The following is a 22,748-nucleotide window of genomic DNA, read 5'->3' as shown; positions in this document are numbered from 1 at the left end:
AGAAAGAAATAAAGGGTATTCAATTAGGAAATGAGGATGTCAAATTGTTTCTGTTTGCAGATGACATGATTGTATATTTAGAAAACCCCATCGTCTCAGTCCCAAATCTCCTTAAACTGGTAAGCAACTTCTGGAAAGTCTCAGGATACAAAATCAATGTGCAAAAATCATAAGCATTCCTATACACCAATAACAGACAAACAGAGAGCCAAATCATGAGTGAACTCCCATTCACAATTGCTTCAAAGAGAATAAAATACCTAGGAACCCAACTCACAAGAGATGTAAAGGACCTCCTCAAGGAGAATTACACACCACTGCTCAACAAAATAAAAGAGGACACAAACAAATGGAAGAATATTCCATGCTCATGGATAGGAAGAATCAATATCATGAAAATGGCCATACTGCCCAAAGTAATTTATAGATTCAATGCCATCCCCATCAAGCTAACAATGACTTTCTTCACAGAATTGGAAAAGAACTACTTTAAAGTTCATATGGAACCAAAAAAGAGCCTGCATTGCCAACACAATCCTAAGCAAAAAGAACAAAGCTACCTGACTTCAAACTATACTACAAGGTTACAGTAACCCAAACAGCATGGTACTGGTACCAAAACAGATATATAGACCAATAGAACAGGACAGAGGCCTCAGAAATAACACCACACATCTACAACCATCTGATCTTTGACAAACCTGACAAAAACAAGAAATGAGGCCGGGCGCGGTGGCTCACGCTTGTAATCCCAGCACTTTGGGAGGCCGAGGCGGGCGGATCACAAGGTCAGGAGATCGAGACCATGGTGAAACCCCGTCTCTACTAAAAATACAAAAAAAAAAAAAAAAAAAAAAAAAAAAATACAAAAAATTAGCCGGGCGTGGTGGCGGGCGCCTGTAGTCCGAGCTACTCAGAGAGGCTGAGGCAAGAGAATGGCGTGAAGCTGGGAGGTGGAGCTTGCAGTGAGCCGAGATTGTGCCACTGCACTCCAGCCTGGGCGACAGAGCGAGACTCCGTCTCAAAAAAAAAAAACAAGAAATGGGGAAAGGATTCCCTATTTAATAAATGGTGCTGGGAAAACTGGCTAGCCATATGTAGAAAGCTGAAACTGGATCCCTTCCTTACAACTTATACAAAAATTAATTCAAGATGGATTAAAGACTTAAATGTTAGACCTAAAACCATAAAAACCCTACAAGAAAACCTAGGCAATACCATTCAGGACATAGGCATGGGCAAGGACTTCATGACTAAAACACCAAAAGCAATGGCAACAAAAGCCAAAATTGACAAATGGGGTCTAATTAAACTAAAGAGCTTCTGCACAGCAAAAGAAACTACCATCAGAGTGAACAGGCAACCTACAGAATGGGAAAAATTTTTGCAATCTATCCTTCTGACAAAGGGCTAATATCCAGAGTCTACAAAGAACTCAAACAAATTTACAAGAAAAAAACAAACCATCCCATCAATAAGTGGGCAAAGGATATGAACAAACATTTCTCAAAAGAAGACATCTATGCAGCCAACAGACACAAGAAAAAATGCTCATCATCACTGGCCATCAGAGAAATGCAAATCAAAACCACAATGAGATACCACCTCATGACAGTTAGAATGGCAATCATTAAAAAGTCAGGAAACAACAGGTGCTGGAGAGGATGTGGAGAAATAGGAGCGCTTTTACACTGTTGGTGGGAGTGTAAATTAGTTCAACCATTGTGGAAGACAGTGTGGCGATTCCTCAAGGATCCAGAATTAGAATTACCATTTGACCCAGCAATCCCATTACTGGGTATATACCCAAAGGATTATAAATCATTGTACTATAAAGACACATGCACATGTATGTTTATTGTGGCACTATTCACAATACCAAAGACTTGGAACCAACCCACATGTCCATCAGTGATAGACTGGATTAAGAAACTGTGGCACATATATACCATGGAATACTATGCAACCATAAAATGGATGAGTTCATGTCCTTTGCAGGACATAGATGAAGCTGGAAACCATCATTCTGAGCTATCACAAGGACAGAAAACCAAATACTACATGTTCTCACTCAGGTGGGCACTGAACAATGAGATCCCTTGGACACAGGGTGGGGAACACCACACACCGGGGCCTGTCGGGGGTGGGAAGCTGGGGGAGGGATAGCATTAGGAGAAATACCTAATGTAAATGATGAGTTGATGGGTGCAGCAAACCGACATGGCAGGTGTATACCTATGTATCAAATTTGCATGTTGTGCACATGTACCCTAGAACCTAAAGTATATAAAAAAAAAAAAAAAGAAACCCAACAGGTGAAGAACAATCCCATTTCTGCAAAAACAGATAGAAAACCTCAGGAATGTGTGTATAAAAAAAATTTCCCAAAGAATATACTCTAAAATGTCTATTATGGTAGAGTCCCATAAGCTTTTTTTTCATTACTTTCTACATTTTCTATAATTAGCCTTTTGAACTTTTTAATGAAGATAGTGGACTACATGGTTTCTAAGGTTTTTTTTCTAGAGATGTCATGGGTCAAAATTAAAGTCACGAGTTAAGGGGAAAGTTATTTGCTTCAATAATGATGAATACTCCCTACATTAAATACCTACAGGAAAATTCAAACTCTGACCAGGAAACCACACCATCTGCATTCCCACACCCCGGCCCATGCCTGCCCATGTCTGGCATTCATCTCTGGATGGTTGGGCTGCAGGTGTCCCTAAGGTGCACCCTAACGGCCTGGCTCTGCTCTGCCGAGCTGCAGAGTGAGTTCCTGGCTCCCGTGACAACCTACTTCCCTTACGTTCATCTGTTCTCCATTAGTCTCCACCAGCCTCTCAGTTTCCTGGAGGTGTTTTCTACATCGTACAGTTACATGTAAAGAAAAATTCAACAGCAGCAAAGCACGGGGGGTCCAAACACAAGCACCCCTTCCCTAGGAGACTGCTCACCACCATCACAGTCAGACGCTCAAGCAGCACCCACACGAGAGGAGAGCCACCAACGCGGAGCCTTTCACAAAAGGCCCACGGGCAGCCTGGGCAACTAGCGAGACCCCATCTCTACAAAAAAAATTGAAAAATTAGCCAGGCGTGGTGGCTCATACCTGTACTTCCAGCTACTCGGGAGGCCCCAGCCCAGCAGGAGCGTTCAGCCAGAGGCAGAGCCCCGGAACACCAGTGTTCACTCAATTAAACCTCATGGTCTGAGAGAGTGGCAGGTGTGCCGTTTTCCATAATTAGTCACAGCCCCTGAAGGAAAAGCGCGCCTGTGTGGGGCACGAACAGAGGAAGAAACGCTTCTGCAATGCTACCGGGAAGTCTGAGCTCACCTTCTTTACCTTGGCACCGAGCCGAAGATCTGTTAGAAACCCTCTCCAACCACGATGTTCAGGAGAAACCGTGGCCACCACCCAGAATAACAAGGCCCCAGCCGCAAGGTGTCCTTTTCCCAGCAAATGAAACCCGCCGCCCCTGCCACCACCTGTAGTACAGGAGACACCACAAAGCAAGGGGCCCCAGGGCTCTGCTCGAGAAGCTGCCGGGCCTGTTTTTCCTCCCAGTGGCCAACAAACAGGAGGGCAGATTCAGCACGTGGGGCTCTGCTTTCTGAGCGCGGCACCATTACAGCATCCACATCCGATTTTTAAAACTGAAGTATAACATAAATACCGTGTAGTGTTTGAGGCACAGGAATCTCAAGTACACGGCTTGCTGAGCATTTATACCCATTAACACCCACACAGCTGCCACCTGGACAGAGACACCAGCCCTTCCCAGCATTGCACCAGGCTCCGCAGACTCCTCCCAATCCATTCACCCATCCCGAATCCCCTCTGTGGCCATGTGCCCTTTCCTACTGCAGTGAGGATTCCATTGTATGGACAGATGAAATTTACAGACTATTTCATCTAGTTAGGTGCTATTATGAATAAAGCTGCCATGGATTTTCCTGAACATGTCTTTTTTTTTTTTTTTTTTTTTGAGATAGAGTCTTGCTCTGTTGCCCAGGGTAGAGTGTGGTGGAGTGATCACAACTCACGGCAGTCTTGAACTTCTGGGCTCAAGCAATCCTCCCACTTCAGCCTCTCAAAGAGCTAGGAGCACAGGCACACACCACTACACCTGGCTAAAAAGAATTTTTTTGGCTGGGCGTGGTGGCTCACGCCTGTAATCCCAGCACTTTGGGAGGCCAAGGTGGGCGGATCACGAGGTCAGGAGATGGAGACCATCCTGGCTAACACAGTGAAACCCCATCTCTACTAAAAATACAAAAAATTAGCAGGGCGAGGTGGCGGGAGCCTGTAATCCCAGCTACTCAGGAGGGTGAGGCAGGAGAATGGCGTGAACCCCGGGGGGCGGAGCCTGCAGTGAGCTGAGATCGCGCCACTGCACTCCAGCCTGGGTGACAGCAAGACTCCGTCTCAAAAAAAAAAAAAAGAATTTTTTTTTTGTAGAAATGACGTCTCACTATGTTGCCTAGCTGGTCTCAAACTCCTGGCCTCAAGCAATCCTCTCACCCTGGTCTTCCAAAGCCCTGGGATTACAGGCATGAGCCACCACACTTGGCCTTGAACATGTATTTTTTTTTTTTTTTAAATAACAGGCTTACTGAGATATAATGCACATACCATAAAATCACCCTGTGGAAGAGTACAATTCAATAGCTTTTAGTATACTCACAGTTATGCAGCTACCACCACCATCTAATTCCACAACATTAAACATATCTTGTTGTGAACATATGTCTTTGTTTCTCTTGGGTAAATACTGAGGAGGGGGATTACTGGGTTATTATGTAGATGTTGTTTAGCTTTGGTATCTTCTAAAGCATAAATGTCATTCTACAATCCTCACCAACATTTGATATTGCCAATTGTTTTCACCGTAACCATCTTTCGGATGTGTGATTCCACATCAGAGTTAATACAACATTTTCTCAATTCCCCATTCTCTTACTACCAACCAAATATAAACTGAAAGCTGAAATTTCACCTAACAACGGAGGACTCATCTAACAATCTTCAGGACTCACTTTTTTTTCCTTTTCTTTAAACACCAGTGTAGCACTTCCAAAATGTTAGATAAAATGATGTATCAGGTCCGCTGAGATACTTCAAAAATTGAAAAAAAAAAAAAAGCTAACAGTAACTGCTTAACATACATTATTTTAAATAATTCTTGCAACATTTCTGTGAAGTGTATGCAATTATTCCTATTTTACATATAAGCAAACTGACACATAAATAAGTTATTTGATTTTTCCAAGGTCATATTGCCAGAGAATGAGATTCTTACCCAGGTCTTTCTGTCTCCGAAATGCTGGGCTGCTTGTCACTACTCTCTACAGTCTCATCTCCATAGCCGGTTATAAGACAGGATACTCTATACACCTGCTGAATACATTTGCTGACATAACATCTTTGCATAAAGCAATATGAAAAAAAAAATTTCCGGGAAAAGAAAACCTTCATGAAAAGCATAAGTACTGAAACCAGGTTATATATTACATAATTCTTAGGGTAAACATTCTTTAAAAAGCCCAACTATAATCTGATGAAAATAATAGTAAGCATGGCTGACTTCATAGAAGATACAGGCTTCAAATAATTAGGACTGATCAGATCTGGGTGGTTCACACAGCAATAGCTCAATAACCCAATCAAAGATACATCTACTGTCTGCCTATGGGCTCAAAACTGGGCTGGTTAACTGTTGGGGATAAAATAAGGCACTCTCTCAGTGCTTAAAAGTGAACTCCTATTCTGATTTATGGAGTGTTCTAGCTATCTATAAAGCACAGAATGTATATAGCATACTCCAAAGAAAGATGAAATTTAATAACTGCCACAGTGTCGTACTGCCTTACCCTAACATCTTAAGAGTGCATGAAGGAAGCAAAGTGCTCTGAATGGCACAGCCAAATGGCAGCAAATGTTTGGCAATTTGGAATAATAGGATCAACACTGCTCCCAGTGAAATTCCCAAGGTGGGAATGCAAGGCCTGAAGTTACCAGAACACCCCTACTCCCACCTGAAGAAAAAAATATGTTTTCACAGATAACAAACCCTCCCTTTTTGGGCAGAGGGCAAGGCACAGGTAGCAACTGGTGACTGCATCACTGAAACTGAAGACTTCAAATTCCAAGAAGATAAATCTAACATTGAAAAAATAAATTATTTTGTTCTTTTCTGGAGGCGGAGGGGTAGTCATTGTACAAAGGACTAACCTGAGACTTGAAAATAATGGCTCCTAATTCCATTTGGACTACAAATTTTGGAAGTACTGTAAAAGTCACCAACTCTTTTGCAGTTCAAATTATGCCTCTGGGTGCTCTGCTAGGTGCTGGGGATATAACTCTGAGTAAGATGTGCCCTGCCTTCCTTGGGCTCACAGGCTGATACAGCAGGTGGATTGCTGGGAAGTACAGTTACCTGATTATTATTATTTTTCTGTTTTCCTTTACTTTTCTTCTCCTGAAGGGGAGAAAAGGGAAAGTGGTGGGCATTTGATATACCAAATCTTGACTAATAACCTACTATATTCAAGGCCAACCGTAACCACACCAGAAAATTGTGCAGAAAACACATAAAGCCCCAGGTAGGGAATAATGGCCTGAGGGTGAGGCAGGAAAGAAACAAGACAGAATTCTTCTTGGACACAGATGCAATCCTGGGCCTGCTCCTTGTGCAGCAAGCCCCACCCCACCCCACCCCAGAGCTCACACAAGAAGACTGACATGGAAATGTGGCCAAGGAGACCCTGTTCCCCACACAATGCTCCCCCTCAACCCTTCTCCTGTCAAACTGCACAGAAACAACCAAAATTACAAATTCAGTCTCATGGCTAGCTGTATTTACATGATACAAAGCAATTAGTTGTTGACTTAAAAACTTTTCTTGTTGCATACTTGACTAACTGGCTATTTTGGAGTCCTATAAACAAGCACAATTGGCTCATACTTCACTGTCTGGCCTTAAAATCAGACACAGTCTACTTATACATAAACAAAACACCACCAAAAATCTTCACCTAAAGAACGTCCAGGTTAGCACAAAATGCCAACGCTGAAGAAGGGGAAAAGGGGCCGGCTGGGCACGGTGGCTCATGACTATAATTCCAGCATTTTGGGAGGCCCAGGCAGGCGGATCACTTGAGGTCAGGGGTTCGAGACCAGCCTGGCCAACATGGTAAAACCCTGTCTCTACTAAAAAAAAATACAAAAATTAACTGGGCATGGTGGCGCGGGCCTGTAGTCCCAGCTACTCAGGAGGCAGAGGCAGGAGAATTGCTTGAACTGGGAGGCAGAGATTGCAGTGAGCTGAGATCGCACCACTGCACTCCAGCCTGGGCGACAGAGTGAGACTCTGTCTTAAAAAAAAAAGAAAAGAAAGAAAGAAAGAAGGAGAAAAAGCAAATTTGGACTACTTTTTGTAAGAGAGGAGAGCAATTTTAAGCAGGAAAAAAATGGGCGAATAACTACACTTTACACAAATTCCACTTTTGAGGATAGAACAGGAAAACAAGTGTGAGGAAGCATCCGGGTACCAGGCCACAACACTGTGTCTCTAAGGCACAATGTAACAGAACAGTTATTTTCACAAAATTGCACCAAGTAAATATCTGCTAAAATTGTTTCGAATTTACATGTCATGCCTTTCTATCATTGATGCATCCAAACTCAGCTTTCCCATAAAAAAGTCTACTCCTTCAAATTTCCCAAGAGCTGCTTCATCTAGGTCTGCTTTGACTATGGCAGTCACTCTGCTGACACAGGCCATCAGTCCTGGCCATGGTCTGCCCTCGGGTTTGGGCACCAGCAGAACTTGCTGTGCTCTTTGCTAACTACCCTATGTTCAGCCACACCTTAGGGAACTTAATTTTAGGGATACACACAGAGGGTCTTTACAAAGAAAACCGAACCCCTATAGAATAAATGGCACAAAGAAAGGAAGGAATGGGTATATCACAAGAAAATGGGCAATGAAGTTACTTTACGAGATATGTGCAGAATTCCACCTTTCTCTGTTTCTGACGGGAGTGCAAAGATGTGCAGAATAAAATCAGTTTTTGAGTGAGTACTCACCCCATACTCATTTATTGGATACCATACTACAATAAACCAAGCACACATCAATTCATCCCCTAGAGGAAGCTGTGCAAATGTTCCCAATTAACTGGCCTTTATGTTGCAAAAATGACTTTCATTTTTTAAAAAATTATCTGGGATACTAACGGCACCCATAAAAACCTTAGAGTCGGGAAGTTTACAGAAAGTAATGACATCTCCCCAGTAAACGAACAAATGATAAATGAGCGAATTCATTCAAGTCAGAAGTTGTGAAACAGAATTGTTATCCTATTTTTGCAACACAGAAGATTGTGATGATCAAAGGCACTAAAAATAGCTCGGAAAAAATGAAGACAACATAACTAGAAATTAAAAAAAAAACAAGAACCTTATTCAAAACAGCAAAATGTCCACTCATAGCACTCATTTCTCCATGAATTATTTTGACAATAGGAATTGGAATTTAAAAATTTTTCCTGAATCCAAAACTGTATTTCCCCTCCCACGTTCCCTGCAGAAAAACCTTGTTCATAAACAAACAACTCCCAGATAACTAACTTCTTGGCTGGCTGTTTCCATGCGAATGGCAGCTCCCAAACTTGCCACTTCATGTTCCTGTCGCCTCATCGGTGATGTCATGGAAAGACATCAAACATGCTGTTATTATTGCTGAGCGAGAGTCTGCAAAGGAAATTATGCTGCTGCCTCTAGGTTTTAATTTTCCATGAAAAATTATTCTCATTGCCATAGCCGCTGAGACAGTGAAAAGAAAAATGATTTAATTAGGGAACAGCCATAATTAGATTTTTTTAAGCATGGTCTTTCAATATAAAAGTTACATTACAGTACAGCTTCATGTGGTTTAACAATGTATTTTCATCAGACCCTTCCAGAACATATGAAGGTGTTGAATAACAACTGAAGGAAGAAAAGGAATGCTAAACTGCTATGAGAAAGTTATATCTGAAATGAGCTTAGAAATGTGATGGGAAGGAGGAGTGAGGTGTCTTCAGCAGCTAAGATGGGAAGAACCTCAAATAGTGAACTGCGGAGAGAAGCCCCCTCTTTTGTGATTATCATTCACCATCCAGGGGGTGGAGAAAGACAGTAACAGGCTCCCCACCCAAGAGATAGTGGGAATCAGGATGAGAATGCAAGGATGACTAGAAAGAAAGAAATAACAGTAGTAATAGAATACAAAGTAGAAAAATGAAGAGAACCAACTCTGTTCAGCATAGACTTGACCCAGTGAGAGCAAAGTGTGATGGGCTTCGTAAACATACTTCTAGGATTTCCCTTGTAGTGTGTGTGTGTGTGTGTGTGTGTGTACCAGAAATTGAACCTATAAGAACTATGATTACAGACTATGAGAGATTTGTTTACTTGTCACCTCCTCAGAAGTTCAAGGTATGAGTCAATGTTAAGCCTTGAAACTTCCCTACAAATGTATCTCAAAATATTAGTGAAGGGTAAAAAATTACATTATTTAGGCCGGGCGTGGTGGCTTACGCCTGTAATCTCAGCACTTTGGGAGGCCGAGGCGGGCGGATCACAAGGACAGAAGATTGAGACCATCCTGGCTAACATGGTGAAACCCCGTCTCTACTAAAATTACAAAAAAAATTAGCCGGGCATGGTGGCGGGCGCCTGTAGTCCCAGCTACTCGGGAGGCTGAGGCAGGAGAATGGCATGAACCCAGGAGGAGGATCTTGCAGTGAGCCGAGATCGTGCCACTGCACTCCAGTCTGGGCGACAGAGCAAGACTCCATCTCAAAAAAAATTACATTATTTAGAAGTCATGAAATCTGTGTGATTATTCCACGTTAAAAAAAAAAATTCATCTTTTTCTCTTAATTCCACCAGAAACATCGAGAGTTTTACCAATGGTCTTGGAGACATTCTAAAATTCTGAACATGGAATCTTAATAACATCTGTTGACAACACTTTCATGAGTTCATTGTATATTTCAAACAGGTTTAATTTTATCTAGTAAAGTGACATAACCAAGACTCCTTCTTAGTTCAATATTTGTGGCAATAGATCAAGACACATGTCAATGTCAACATGTCACTGAAGAAAGAAAGACATTAGGCCTTGCTATTACTTTCACCCAAGCTCCTGGAACCTGGAAAAATAGCAGGAGAGATAGGCAGTTGAAACTCAGAAAAATTCCTAGGCCGCTAAGAGATCTTCATAAGGATACATCAAAAAGAGGCTGAAATTAACCAGCTGACTGTTTTCAACTCTTAAGGGAAACTTCTATATGGGAGACATGGTCAGGGATGGCGGTCATGTTACCCACAAGGAGGCGTTGTTATGGAGACAGCTTTGAAGGATCCCTGGCAATTCCAGTGTATAATTAAGGCTAGTGAGTGATCACAGAACAGCCAGCAGGGTGGTCTCCATGGAAACCACCAAACATACATTTTCACATGCAGAGCAAATGTTCTGAATCAATGACTCTTTATATAGGTTTAAAAACATTGTGAATGATGCATCAATTGCTTCTTTTGTGAGACAATAACTGATTAAATATGCAGTGAGAGACCTTGTCCTCATGCATGCTGAATTCTGAGCAGTGTCTAGAATAGACAGTCCACAACTAAATTCACTACCTAGAACTAGTGAATACAAACAGTAAATTCAGACCCAGGAAATCACTGGTTAATTTCATGAGAGAATTAAAACAGCAGATTGATGGGAGTCAAGGAAGATCTGCCAACTGCTGGCTCTCATTAATCTAGGGCTGTCTACATATTATTTAATCCTCTCAATAACATAGACATTATTATTGCATTGTTTACAGATGAGAAAAAATGATTCATACACCTAGAAAGTGGCAGACAAGACTCAAAAGCTCGGTTCAAATTAAGTCTTGGTCAAGGTCTGTATGACTTTACATAATGCTCTGTGTCTGCAGAGCACTTTTGCACCCCCCAGCCATTTTCACATACATTATCTCATATATTGTGCTTTGAAACACTTAGGATCACAGGTTCTAGCATTTTCTAATTTTGCAATATGTCCCCCCCCGGTCCTTGACTCTGTGCCCAACTTCTGTACCCACAATGCGCTCCAGGTTCTAGAACTTACATGGGACCATATCTAAGAAGGCTTTGCCCGTCTTTCACTTTGACAGTATGAACAGCATTCTATCCTAAGGAGCAATGGGAAGGAAAATCCCATGCCATAAGTGTAACAAGGTCTCACTCTGTGGCTCAGGCTGGAGTACAGTAGTGCAATCATAGCTCATTGCAGCCTCAAACTCCTGGCTCAAGCAATCCTCCTGCCTCAGCCTCCCAAGTAGCTGGGACTACAGGTACAAGCCACCATACCTGGCTAATTAAAAAAAAACATTTGTAGAAATAGGGTCTTGCTATGTTGCCCAGGCTGGTCTTGAACTCCTGGCCTTAAGCAATCCTCCTGCCTTGGCCTCCCAAAGTGCTGGGATTACAGGCATGAACCGCCACACCCAGCCTATAAGTATAAATTCTGACTGCCCAAACAAAGCAAAAAGAGAGATAAACAACCCAATTAACTGCTTGTAGCATTTACAACACAATCATCCACAAGAGAAGGTAGAATTTGGAGACAGGGGTGAAAGAAGGTCAGATTGCTGCATATTTCCTACTTTAATCAGTCTATTACATAATTTTTAAATCTGGCAAATGCTTTATTAAGTAGGCACTGATAATTAATAATATAGTTCCTAGCAGATCATTATATAATGCTACAATTGAATGTAAATGTGATTAGCATTTAGTCTTGAATACCAGATACAATAGTCAACACTGGCCTTCCCTCCCTCCCTCCCTCCCTCCCTCCCTTCTTCCTTCCCTCCTTCCTTCCTTCCTTTCTTTTTTTTGAGACAGTCTCCCTCTGTTGCCCAGGCTGGAGTGCAGCAGCATGATCTCGGCTCACTGCAGCCTCCCTGCCTCAGGCTCCCGTGATTCTCCTACCTCGGCCTGCCAAATACCTGGGATTGCAGGCGCACATCACCATGCCTGGCTGGTTTTTGTATTTTTGGTGGAGACGGGGTTTCGCCGTGTTGGCCAGGCTGGTCTCCAACTCCTGACCTCGAGTGATCTGCCCGCCTCGGCCTCCTGAAGTGCTGGGATTACAGACGGAGTCTCACTCACTCAGTGCTCAATGTTGCCCAGGCTGGAGTGCAGTGGCGTGATCTCGGCTCGCTACAACCTCCACCTCCCAGCCGCCTGCCTTGGCCTCCCGAAGTGCTAAGATTACAGCCTCTGCCCGGCCGCCACCCCGTCTAGGAAGTGAGGAGCGCCTCTGCCTGGCCGCTGTGCAAACTTCCAAGTGTGAAGTGACAGCCTTCGTTGTAGAATAAATGAAGACACTGGCACTGATTATGTAACACCTTGGCAGCTATCTCAAGTCGTTGATGGTGGAGGTATTGGAATTACAGAAGAAAGCAAACACACACATTTGACTAAAGGCGATTTTGTGACTTCTTTCTATTGGCCCTGGCAAACCAAGGTTATTCTGGATGGAAATAGCCTTGAAAAGGTGATAATATATATGAACGTATCTGATTTTTTTTCCCTGTATAATTCTTACTTTGTGCATTTGATATTCAGTTGTGTTTGTAATCACGGAAAAATAAAAGCATATATTTTCTTTAAAAAAAAAAAAGAAAAAATAGTCGACACTGTCAGAGCTTGTTATCATCATAACGTTTGTGCGCTATCTTTGGATATCTTTCTAGTTTAGACTCCTTGCTTTACAGATGAAACAATGGAGGATTACAGGGTGTCTTAGTCCATCTGGGCTGCTATAACAAAATTCTATAGGCTGGGTAGCTTACAAACAATAAAGATTTGTCTCTCACAGTTCTGGAGGCTGGTAAAGCCAAGGTCACAGCCCCTGCAGATTCCGTGTCTGGTGAGGGCTGCTGTCTCAGAGATGGCAATTTCTCACAGCGTCCTCAGGGTGGAAGAAGCAAGGCAGCTCTCTGGGACCTCTTTTACTAGGACACTAATGCCCTTCATGAGGGCTCTGCCTTCATGAGCTACTCATCTCCCAAAGTCCCCGCCTCTTACTACCATCACCTTGGGGCTTAGGATTTCAACGTATTAATGTTAGGGGAACACAGACATTCAGACTAGAGCAGAGGGGTTCCGCCAGTAGTGACCAAAGTCAAACAGTGAATACTTCTTCTTTTCCTTTTCCCCCCTGAAATCCCAGTCTCTCTACCACGCACCTCATGGACAAGACTAGAGCCTCTGTGTATGCCTCTCTCCTATCACTGCCCAGGACATTTCTAGTACCACCCAAACTGTAAGAATCTAGTGCCTGGGCAACATAATAAGATCTCATCTCTACAAAAAAAATAAAAGTAGCCTGGCATGGTGGTGTGTGCCTATAGTCTCAGCCACTGGGGAGGCCGAGGCAGGAAGATTGCTTGATGCCAGGAGTTTGAGGATACAGTTGCATGATCACATCACAGCACCCTGGCCTGGGTGATACAGAGATCCTGTCTCTGAAAAAAAAAAAAGAGAATTGAGTATATCTTAAATCCCATGGAGTTGCCAGCTGTTTCAGGCCAGCAGTACATTATGACATAGTTTTAGGGAAAGGATAGGGGAGGCAAGTGAGGCGCCTAGGCTGCGGCATTTGAGGAGGTGCTTGTTCACACTCAGGCACCAATCCAGCACTGCACGGCCCAAGAGTGAGGGCCACCTTCATCTTGGTCCTGTGTATATGAAAGATGAAATTCTAACAATGGAAAATATAAATGAAACCAAATCAAGAGACTTATTCTGAGCAAGCTACGAAAAGTTATTTCCCCAGGGCCATAGAAAAAAACAGACAAAGGCTGGGTTTTCTGCCCGTCATTGTCTTCGGGACATGAGATGGTGGTAGCAGTTATGGCATCAGCTTTAAAGGAAGAAAGTGACCTTACAGAGGCAGCTTTGAAAGGAGGAGCACAGGCTGGCTCCTCACGCCCCACGAGCATTGCCGCTGCTGGCCAGGGAAGCTTCTCCACCCCTTGCTCTTGCGCCACACAAACTCACTCTGACCTCCGCTGCTTCTTCCCAGTGATGCTGAGAACTCAAGTCAGTGTGAAGTTAACAAGAGTAAGACAAGGCACTACTCAATCCAGGAAGAATTCTCATGTGAGGATTGAAATCTGCTGGAGAAACTGACTAGGAGAAAACTATAAACTCACACACACCACATCTTCCTTACACGTCTACACACGTCCCTGCATTTCTCTTCAATTTGTTGGCTTTGTTCTGTCTGAGTGCTTTACATCATATGTGAGAGGGGATCACAAGATTTTATGAAGATGCAGTTAGATTTTATATGCCCGAATTTACCAAAACGAGAAATTATTTTTTAAAGGGTTGCTAAAAATTCCGATACTTTTGGCTTCTTAAATTTTTTCTCAAATGCCCAGAGAGAAAAACAACAATAATAGTGATAACAACCTAAAATGACTTCAAAGGCACTTTTCCCCCATGCTAAGTATTCTCAGATCTGAGGAAGATACTGAAAAAGGTGAGGACCAGAGAGAGACATGGATGCCTTCTCTCAGAACTTGGAACTGATGAAGTTGATGTGACATCTTCAAAAACAGCCCCCAAATGGGTCCTTTTGGAGCAGTGAAGAAGGCCCCTCGGCCCCCTGAATGACCTCCCTCCTGTGTATTTTTTAATCTTCACATAAGCCCGATTCTCCTCTGGCACCACTGAAACATCCTTCTGAGTCACTTTCTGAACATGCTGGCACCCAGTGTAGGCACAATGACATCATGGGAATGCTATATTGCTAAGTACGATTTTGTCGTATTTCAAATGTCAGCACGTTTTGATGTGTAGGTGGTTCAAAGAATGGATACATATTCTACCATGGAGGATCACAAGCTTATTTTCAAATAGGAAAAAGAGAGAGAGAGGGGAGATTGCTTGATGTACCCGAGCCTGGAAGAGATAGATCTTAATGGCTCATTGAATCCAATTTTCATTTAAGAAGAATTAGCATTAAACCACAGCAGCCAATTAAAAATCCTCCCTCTTCTGAATGAAGTATTGAGGAGAAAATTATAAACTTCCCTCAGAATTTAAGAAGAAAAGAAAAATACAATAAATAAAAAAGAGACTTGAAACTAGTGGTCAAATAGGTAAAGTCATATACACAGGAAAAAAAATGTCCTAAATCCTAAAGGACAGGATTTAAGCACTGTGCTTTGAGCACTATTACTTTATAGCTTTCAGGGATGATTTGCATGCCATAAAATTCACTTATTATAAAGTGTAATGATTGTTAATGAACAAATTTAATAAATTAAGTTAAATGATGATGCAACCATCACCACAATCCAGTTTGAAAGTTTCCATTAGCCAAAAAAACTTCCTTTGAGTCTATTCGCAGTCACTTTCTCTAAGAAACCACTGGTATACTTTCTGTCTCTATAAATTTGCCTTTTTAAGGACATTTCACACAAACGAAATAATACTATATGTATTCTTTTGTGACTGGATTCTTTAGCTTAGCATAATATTTTTGAGGTTCATCCACGCTGTAGCAATGTATTAATAGCCCATTCCTTCTGATTATTGAATATATTCCAAATTGTATATATATATATATATATATATATATATATATATACTATATCTTGTTTATATATTCACTAGTTGATGGACATTTAGAATTATTTCCAGTTTGGATTTCTTATGAATAATGCTAATATGGGCCGGGCGCAGTGGCTCAAGCCTGTAATCCCAGCACTTTGGGAGGCCGAGGCGGGCGGATCACGAGGTCAGGAGATCGAGACCAGCCTGGCTAACGTGGTGAAACCCTGTCTCTACTAAAAATACAAAAAATTAGCCAGGCGTGGTGGCGGGCGCCTGTAGTCCCAGCTACTCGGGAGGCTGAGGCAGGAGAATGGTGTGAATCCGGGAGGCGGAGCTTGCAGTGAGCCGAGATCATGCCACTGCACTCCAGCCTGGGCGACAAAGCGAGACTCCGTCTCAAAAAAAAAAAAAAAAAAAAAAGAATAATGCTAATATGAACACTCATGTATGAGTTTTTTGTGGCCATATATTTTCATTTCTCTTGGGTAGATTCTTAAGAATAGAATTGCTAGGTTGTAGTCACTTTATGTTTAATCTTCTAAGAAACTACCAAACTGTTTTCGAAAGTGGCTGTATACATGCCTACCAGCAATTTGTGAATGTTCTGGTTTCTCCACATCCTTGCCAACATTTGGCACTGTCTGTATCTTTTTAAAAAATTATAGTAGTGGTGTGTGGTGATATCTCATCATGGTTTCAATTTGCATTTCTCTAATGACTAGTGATGCCAAACACCTTCCTATGTACTTATTAACCATTTAGATATTTTCTTTTATGAAATATCTGTTCATGTGTTTAGACCAGTTTTTTTTTTTATAAGTAACAACATTTTTTTTTTGAAATGGAGTCTTGATCTGTCACCCAGGCTGGAGTGCAGTGGCACAATCTTGGCTCAATGCAACCTCCGCCTCCTGGGTTCAAGCGATTTTCCTGCCTCGGCCTCCCAAGTAGCTGGAACTACAGGCATGCGCCACCACGCCCAGATAATTTTTGTATGTTTAGTAGAGACAGGGTTTCACTATGTTGACCAGGCTGGTGTCAAACTCCTGATCTCAGGTGATCCACCTGCCTTGGCCTCCCAGAGTGCTGGGATTACAGGCATAAGCCACTATGTCTGGCCTCAACATTATCATTTTATTTATTTTTATTTTTTATTTTTATTATTAATATATATTTTTTGAGACAGAGTTTCACTCTTGTTGCCCAGGCTAGAGTGCAATGGCGTGATCTCGGCTCCTGGGTTCAAGCGATTCTCCCGCCTCATCCTCCTGAGTAGCTGGAATTACAGGCATGCGCCACCACACCTGGCTAATTTTGTATTTTTAGTAGAGATGGGGTTTCTCCATGTTGGTCAGGCTGGTCTCAAACTCCCGACCTCAGGTGATCCGCTCACCTCTGCCTCTCAAAGTGCTAGGATTACAGGTCTGAGCCACCAAGCCTGGCCTATTTATTTTTAACTTGTATCTTTTTTAACTTTTATTTTAGGTTCAGGGGTACATGCCCAGGTTTGTTATATAGGTAAATTGCATGTCACAGGGGTTTGATGTGCAGATTATTTCATTACCCAGGTAATAAGAATAGTACCCAAGAGGCAGTTTTTCAATCCTCTCTGTCGTCCCATCCCTCACCCTCAAATAGGCCCCGGTGTCAGCTGTTACTTTCTTTGTGTCCATGTGTTCTCAATGTTTAATTCCCACTTATAAGTGAGAACATGCGATATTTGGTGTTCTATTCCTACGTCAATTGGCTTGGGATAATGGCCTCCAGCTCCATCCATGTTGCTGCAAAGGACATGATCTCATTCTTTTTTTTTTTTTTTTGAGATGGAGTTTCGCTCTTGTTGCCCAGACTGGAGTGCAATGGCGCTATCTCAGCTCACTGAAACCTCCACCTCCCAGGTTCAAGCGATTCTCCTGCCTCAGCCTCGAGTAGCTGGGATTACAGGTGCGCACCACAATGCCCAGCTAATTTTTGTATTTTCACCGTGTTGGTCAGGCTGGTCTCGAACTCCTGACCTCAGGTGATCCACCTGCCTCTGCCTCCCAAGGTGTTGGGATTACAGGTGTGAGCGACCATGCTCGGCCAATCTCATTCTTTTTTATGGCTGCATAGTATCCCACGGTGCATATGTGCCACATTTTCTTTATCCAGTCTACCATTGATGGGCATTTAGGTTGATTCCATGTCTTTGCTATTGTGACTAGTGTTGTGATGAACATACATGTGCATGTGTCTTTATGGTAGAACAATTTACATTCCTTTGGCTATATGCCCAATAATGGGATTGCTGGTTTGAATGGTAATTCTGTTTTAAGTTCTTTGAGGAATCAACAAACTGCTTTCCTTTAGACCATTTTTAAATTGGGTTGTAGGTCATCTCATTGAGGTATAAGAATTCTTTATATATTCTGGATATAGTTCCTTTATCAGACATTATGATTTGTAGATATTTTCTCCTAGGCTGTGGCTTACCTTTTAATTTTCTTTTTCTTTTTTTTCTTCTTTTTTTTTTTTTTTTTTTTGTTTTGAGACAGAGTCTGGCTCTGTAGCCCAGGCTGGAGTGCAGTGGCGCAATCTCGGCTCACTGCAAGCTCCGCCTCCTGGGTTCATGCCATTTTCCTGCCTCAGGCTCCCGAATAGCTGGGAATACAGGTGCCCGCCAGCACGCCTGGCTAATTTTTGTATTTTTAGTAGAGACAGGGTTTTACCATGCTGGCCAGGATGGTCTCGATCTCTTCACCTTGTGATCCGCCCACCTCGACCTCTCAAAGTTCTGGGATTATAGGCGTGAGCCACAGCACCCAGCCTACCTTTTCATTTTCTTAATGGTGTTTTTTGAATTGTAAAAGGTTTTAAGTAAACTACATTTTATCAATTATTTTATGACTTATGCTTTTGGTGTCATATCTAAGAATCTGCCAAACCCAAGGCCATTAAGGCTTTTTGTTATGTTTTCTTCTAATAGCTTTCCAGTTTTAGCATTACATTTAGGTCTGTGATCCATTCTAAGTTAATGATGTGGAGCAAGGATCTAAGATTGTTTATTTGTAGGTTGGTTTGTATATGGATATCTGATTGCTCCAACACCGTTTGTTGAAAAAACAATCCTGGCCAGGCGCGGTGGCTCACGCCTGTAATCCCAGCACTTTGGGAGGCCGAGATGGGTGGATTGCCAGGTCAGGAGTTCAAGACCAGTCTGACCAACATGGTGAAACCCTGTCTCTACTAAAAATACAAAAATTAGCCGGGTATGGTGGTGGGCACCTGTAATCCCAGCTACTCAGGAGGATGAGGCAGAAGAATCGCTTAAACTCGGGAGGCGGAGGTTGCAGTGAGCCAAGATCGCACCACTGTACTCCAGCCTGGACAGAGGGAGACTCCATCTCAAAAAAAAAAAAAAAAACAAAAAAAACAAAAAAACAATTCTTTCCTCATTGTGATTGGCACCTCTGTTGAAAATCAGTTGACCATAAATGCCTATCCCTACACCAGTACCATAATGTCTTGATTATTCTAGCTTAGTACTAAATTTTCAAATCACATAATTTAAGTCCCCCAACTTTATCTTTGTCAACATTGTTTTGGCTATTGCATTTCCAAATAAATTTTAGATAAATTTGTGAATTTCTACCAAAAAAAAAAAAAAGCCTGCTGGGATTTTGATAGGGCTTACATTGAATCAATTTAAGAAAAATTCCCATCTTAACAATATTGCATCTCTTGATTTTTTAAGATTTTATTTAATTCCTCTCAAAAAGGTTTTATAGTTTTCAATGTATAAATCTGATACTTCTTTGTTGTTAAGTTCCAAAGTATTTTTTCCTTTTTGATGCTATTGTGAATGGAATTGTTTTCTTAATTTTATTTTTATAAACATGACTTTTCATTACTAATATATAAAACTTTGAGCTGGGTGCACTGGCTCATACCCGTAATCCCAGCACCTTGGGAGGCTGAGATGGGAGGATTGCTTGAGGCCAGGAGCTTGAAACTAGCTTGGGCAACATAAGACCTCATCTCTGCAAAAAAAAAAAAAAAAAAAAAAAAAAAAAAAATTTTAAAGTAAAACTAGTTTTATTTATTTATTTAAGAGACAAGGTCTTGCTCTGTCACTCAGACTGGAGTGCAGTGGTGATAATAGATCACTGCATCCTCAAACTCCTGAGCTCTGGTGATCCTCCTGCCTCAGCCTCTTGAGTAGCTGGGACTATAGGCACATGCCACCATGCTAGACTACTTTTCTTATTTTTTGTAGAGACAGGATCTCACTATGTTGCCCAGGCTGGTCTCAAGTGATCTTCCCACTTCAGTCTCTGAAAGTGCAAGGATTATAGGCATGAGCCACCACACCCTGCCTTCAACTATTTTTACAGTTTCCTTGTGATTTTCTATATATATGATGGTCTCATTTGTGAATAAAGACAATTTTATTTCTTCCTTTCCAATCTGGATGCTTTTTTTTTTCCTATTGCACTGCCTATTGCATTCCTAAAAACTCCACTCCAATTTTCAATAGAAATGGTGAAAGTGGACATTCTTATGTTGCTCCTGATCTTAGGGGGAAAGTATTCAGTCTTCCCTTGTTAAAGATAATGTTAGTTATAGGATTTTCACAGATTTTATCAGGTTCTCTTATATTACTAGTTTTTTGAGAGTTTTTATAATAAATAGATGCTAGATTTTGTCATGATTTTTCTGAACCTATTGAAATGATCATGTATTTTTGTTCTTTATTCTGTGAAAATAAGGTATTACATTAATTAATTTTCGTATGTTAAACCAACTGTGCATTCCTGAGATAAATCTCACTTGATTGTGGTGTATAATTCTTTTTATATGTTGCCAAATTTGGTTTGCTAAGATTTTGCTAATATATTTGTCCCTATGTTCATGAGGAATATTGGTAATTTTCTTATTATTTGTTTTATCTGGCTTTACAGCTGGGTAACTCACCTCACAGAATAACTTGGGAGTTATTCCCTCTTCCTTTAGTTTCTAAAAGAATTTGTTTTAAAAAATTTCTTCTTTAAATATTTGATAGAATTCATCAATAAAGCCAACTGGGGCTGAGCTTTTCTTTTCCTAAAAACCTAAGAAATATTTTAAATTACGACTTATTTTTATTTACTTGTTATGGATGTATTCAGATTTTTCATTTCTTCTTGAGTCAGTTTTCCTTATTTGTACCTTTCTGGGAATTTGCCCATTTCACCTAAATTGACTAATTTTCTGTCATAAAGTTATTCAAAATCTGAAGTTATTTACAATATACAATCCTTTTAGCTTCTATAGGATCAGTAGTAACATCATTTTTTTCATTTCCAATTTTGATAATTTACACCTCTCTCTCTCTCTCTCTCTCTCTCTTTTCTCTCCTATCTCTCTCTCTCTCTGAGACAGGGTCTCACTCTGTCACCCAGGCTGGAGTGCAGTGGCATGATCACGGCTCACTGCATCCTTGACCTCCCAAGTGAGCCTCCCATCTCAGCCTCCCAAGTAGCTAGGATTACAGGTATGTGACACCGTGTTCAGCTAATCATTTAAAATTTTTTTCTTGTAAAGATGGGGTTTTACTACATTACCCAGGCTGGTCTTGAATTCCTGGGCTGAAGTGATCTTCCTGCCTTGGCCTCCCAAAGTGCTTAGATTATAGGCATGAGCCACCATGCCTGGCCTCTTTTCTCTTATTTTCTTGGTCAGTCTAGCCAGAGGTTTGTCAATGTTGCTGATGTTTTCAAAGAATCAACATTAATATTCTACATTATTTTTCTGTTTTCTATTTCATTAATTTCCACATTAAACTTTATTATATCCTTCCTTCTGCTTACTCTGAATTTAGTTTGCCCTTTCTTCTTTTCTAGTTTCTTAAGATGGAAGCGTAAGTTATTGATTTGAGATCTTCATTCATTTCTGATATAGGTGTTTACAGATATAAATTTCCCTTCAAGCACTACTTTAGCTGCATCTATAAATTTTGATATGTTATATTTGTTTTCATTTGATTCAAAATATTTTTAATATCCATTGTAATTTCTTCCTTGACCTACAAACTTTTTAGAAGTATATTTAATTTCCAAATAAATGGGGTTTTCCTAAATTTTTTCTACTGTGAATTTCAAATTTAATTCTGCTACGGTCAGAGAACATACTTTATATGATTTCAATCTTTTAAAACTTGGGAGTTGTTTTGTCAACCAGCAGACTATCTATTGTAGAGAATATTCCATGTGCACTTGAGAAGAATGGCTATTCTGAAATCAATTGGTGGAGTGTCACATAAATGTCAGTTATGTCAATTGGTTGATAGTGTTGTTCAAGTCTTCTATGTACTTCTATATTCATGCTTTTCTACTGAGTTGTTCTGTCAACTGCTGAGAGTGCAGTATTGAAATCTCCAATTAGCATTGTTAAATAATCTATTTATCTTTTCTATTACTTGTTGCTTCACATATCTTGGGGTGCTGTTTTAGGTGTACATATATTTAGAACTGTTATATCTTCCTAGTGCATTAACACTTTTATCATTATTAAATGTCCCTATTTTTTTCTCTAGTAATATTTCCTGTTATAAAATCTATTTTGTCTGATTTTAATATAGCCACTATACCCAGCTCTCTTATGGTAACTGTCTGTGTGGTTCTTCCATCCTTTTACTTCCAGCCTACTTGTGTCTTTTACTTTAAGGTATAACTGTTATAGACAGCATATAGCTCATATAGCTGGGTTTTGTTTTTAAAAAATCCAATATGACAATCTTTATTTTTTATCAGGTATTTAGTCTATTCATATTTAATGTAATTACTGATATGGCTGCTAGCAACAAATCTCTTAGTTTTTATTCATCTAGGAATGTTTTTATTTCTCTTTCATATTTGAAGAATAGTTTTGCTGTATATCAAATCCTTTGCTGACAGGTTTTTCTTTCAGCATGTTGAATGTGTCACCCCACTGCCTTCTGGCCTCCACTGTTTGTGATGAGAAGTTAGACATTAATTGCACTGCTGTCCCCCCATATGTTGAATAATTTTCCTCTTGCCACTTTCAAGATTTTCTCCTTTGTCTTTCAACA

At 40.9% G+C, this 22,748-nt stretch overlaps 1 protein-coding gene across 15 annotated transcripts in view; it reads right to left on the bottom strand.

Moving 5' to 3' along the window:
• The window catches only part of TMEM241 (transmembrane protein 241), a 147,766-nt gene that overhangs the window by 35,441 nt on the left and 89,577 nt on the right, over positions 1 to 22,748 (bottom strand). For 4 of the 15 annotated variants that reach the window (XM_063616554.1, XM_063616807.1, XM_063616660.1 and 1 more), the window contains 2 exons: positions 6,441 to 6,482; positions 5,304 to 5,401 (listed from right to left, as the gene is read on the bottom strand). The exons of 10 other annotated variants lie outside the window; for them this stretch is intronic. In XM_063616554.1, the coding sequence (XP_063472624.1) occupies positions 5,304 to 5,401; positions 6,441 to 6,482 (140 nt within the window). The remainder of the gene's footprint in view (positions 1 to 5,303; positions 5,402 to 6,440; positions 6,483 to 22,748) is intronic. One more of the 15 variants, XM_063616688.1, reaches the window with a different exon arrangement.

The sequence above is a fragment of the Symphalangus syndactylus genome, chromosome 1 (assembly GCF_028878055.3).
Source record: "Symphalangus syndactylus isolate Jambi chromosome 1, NHGRI_mSymSyn1-v2.1_pri, whole genome shotgun sequence".
NCBI classification, from domain to species: Eukaryota; Metazoa; Chordata; class Mammalia; order Primates; family Hylobatidae; genus Symphalangus; species Symphalangus syndactylus.
The sequence above is the reverse complement of the archived record's forward strand: the minus strand, read 5'-3'. Positions and strand labels throughout refer to the sequence as shown.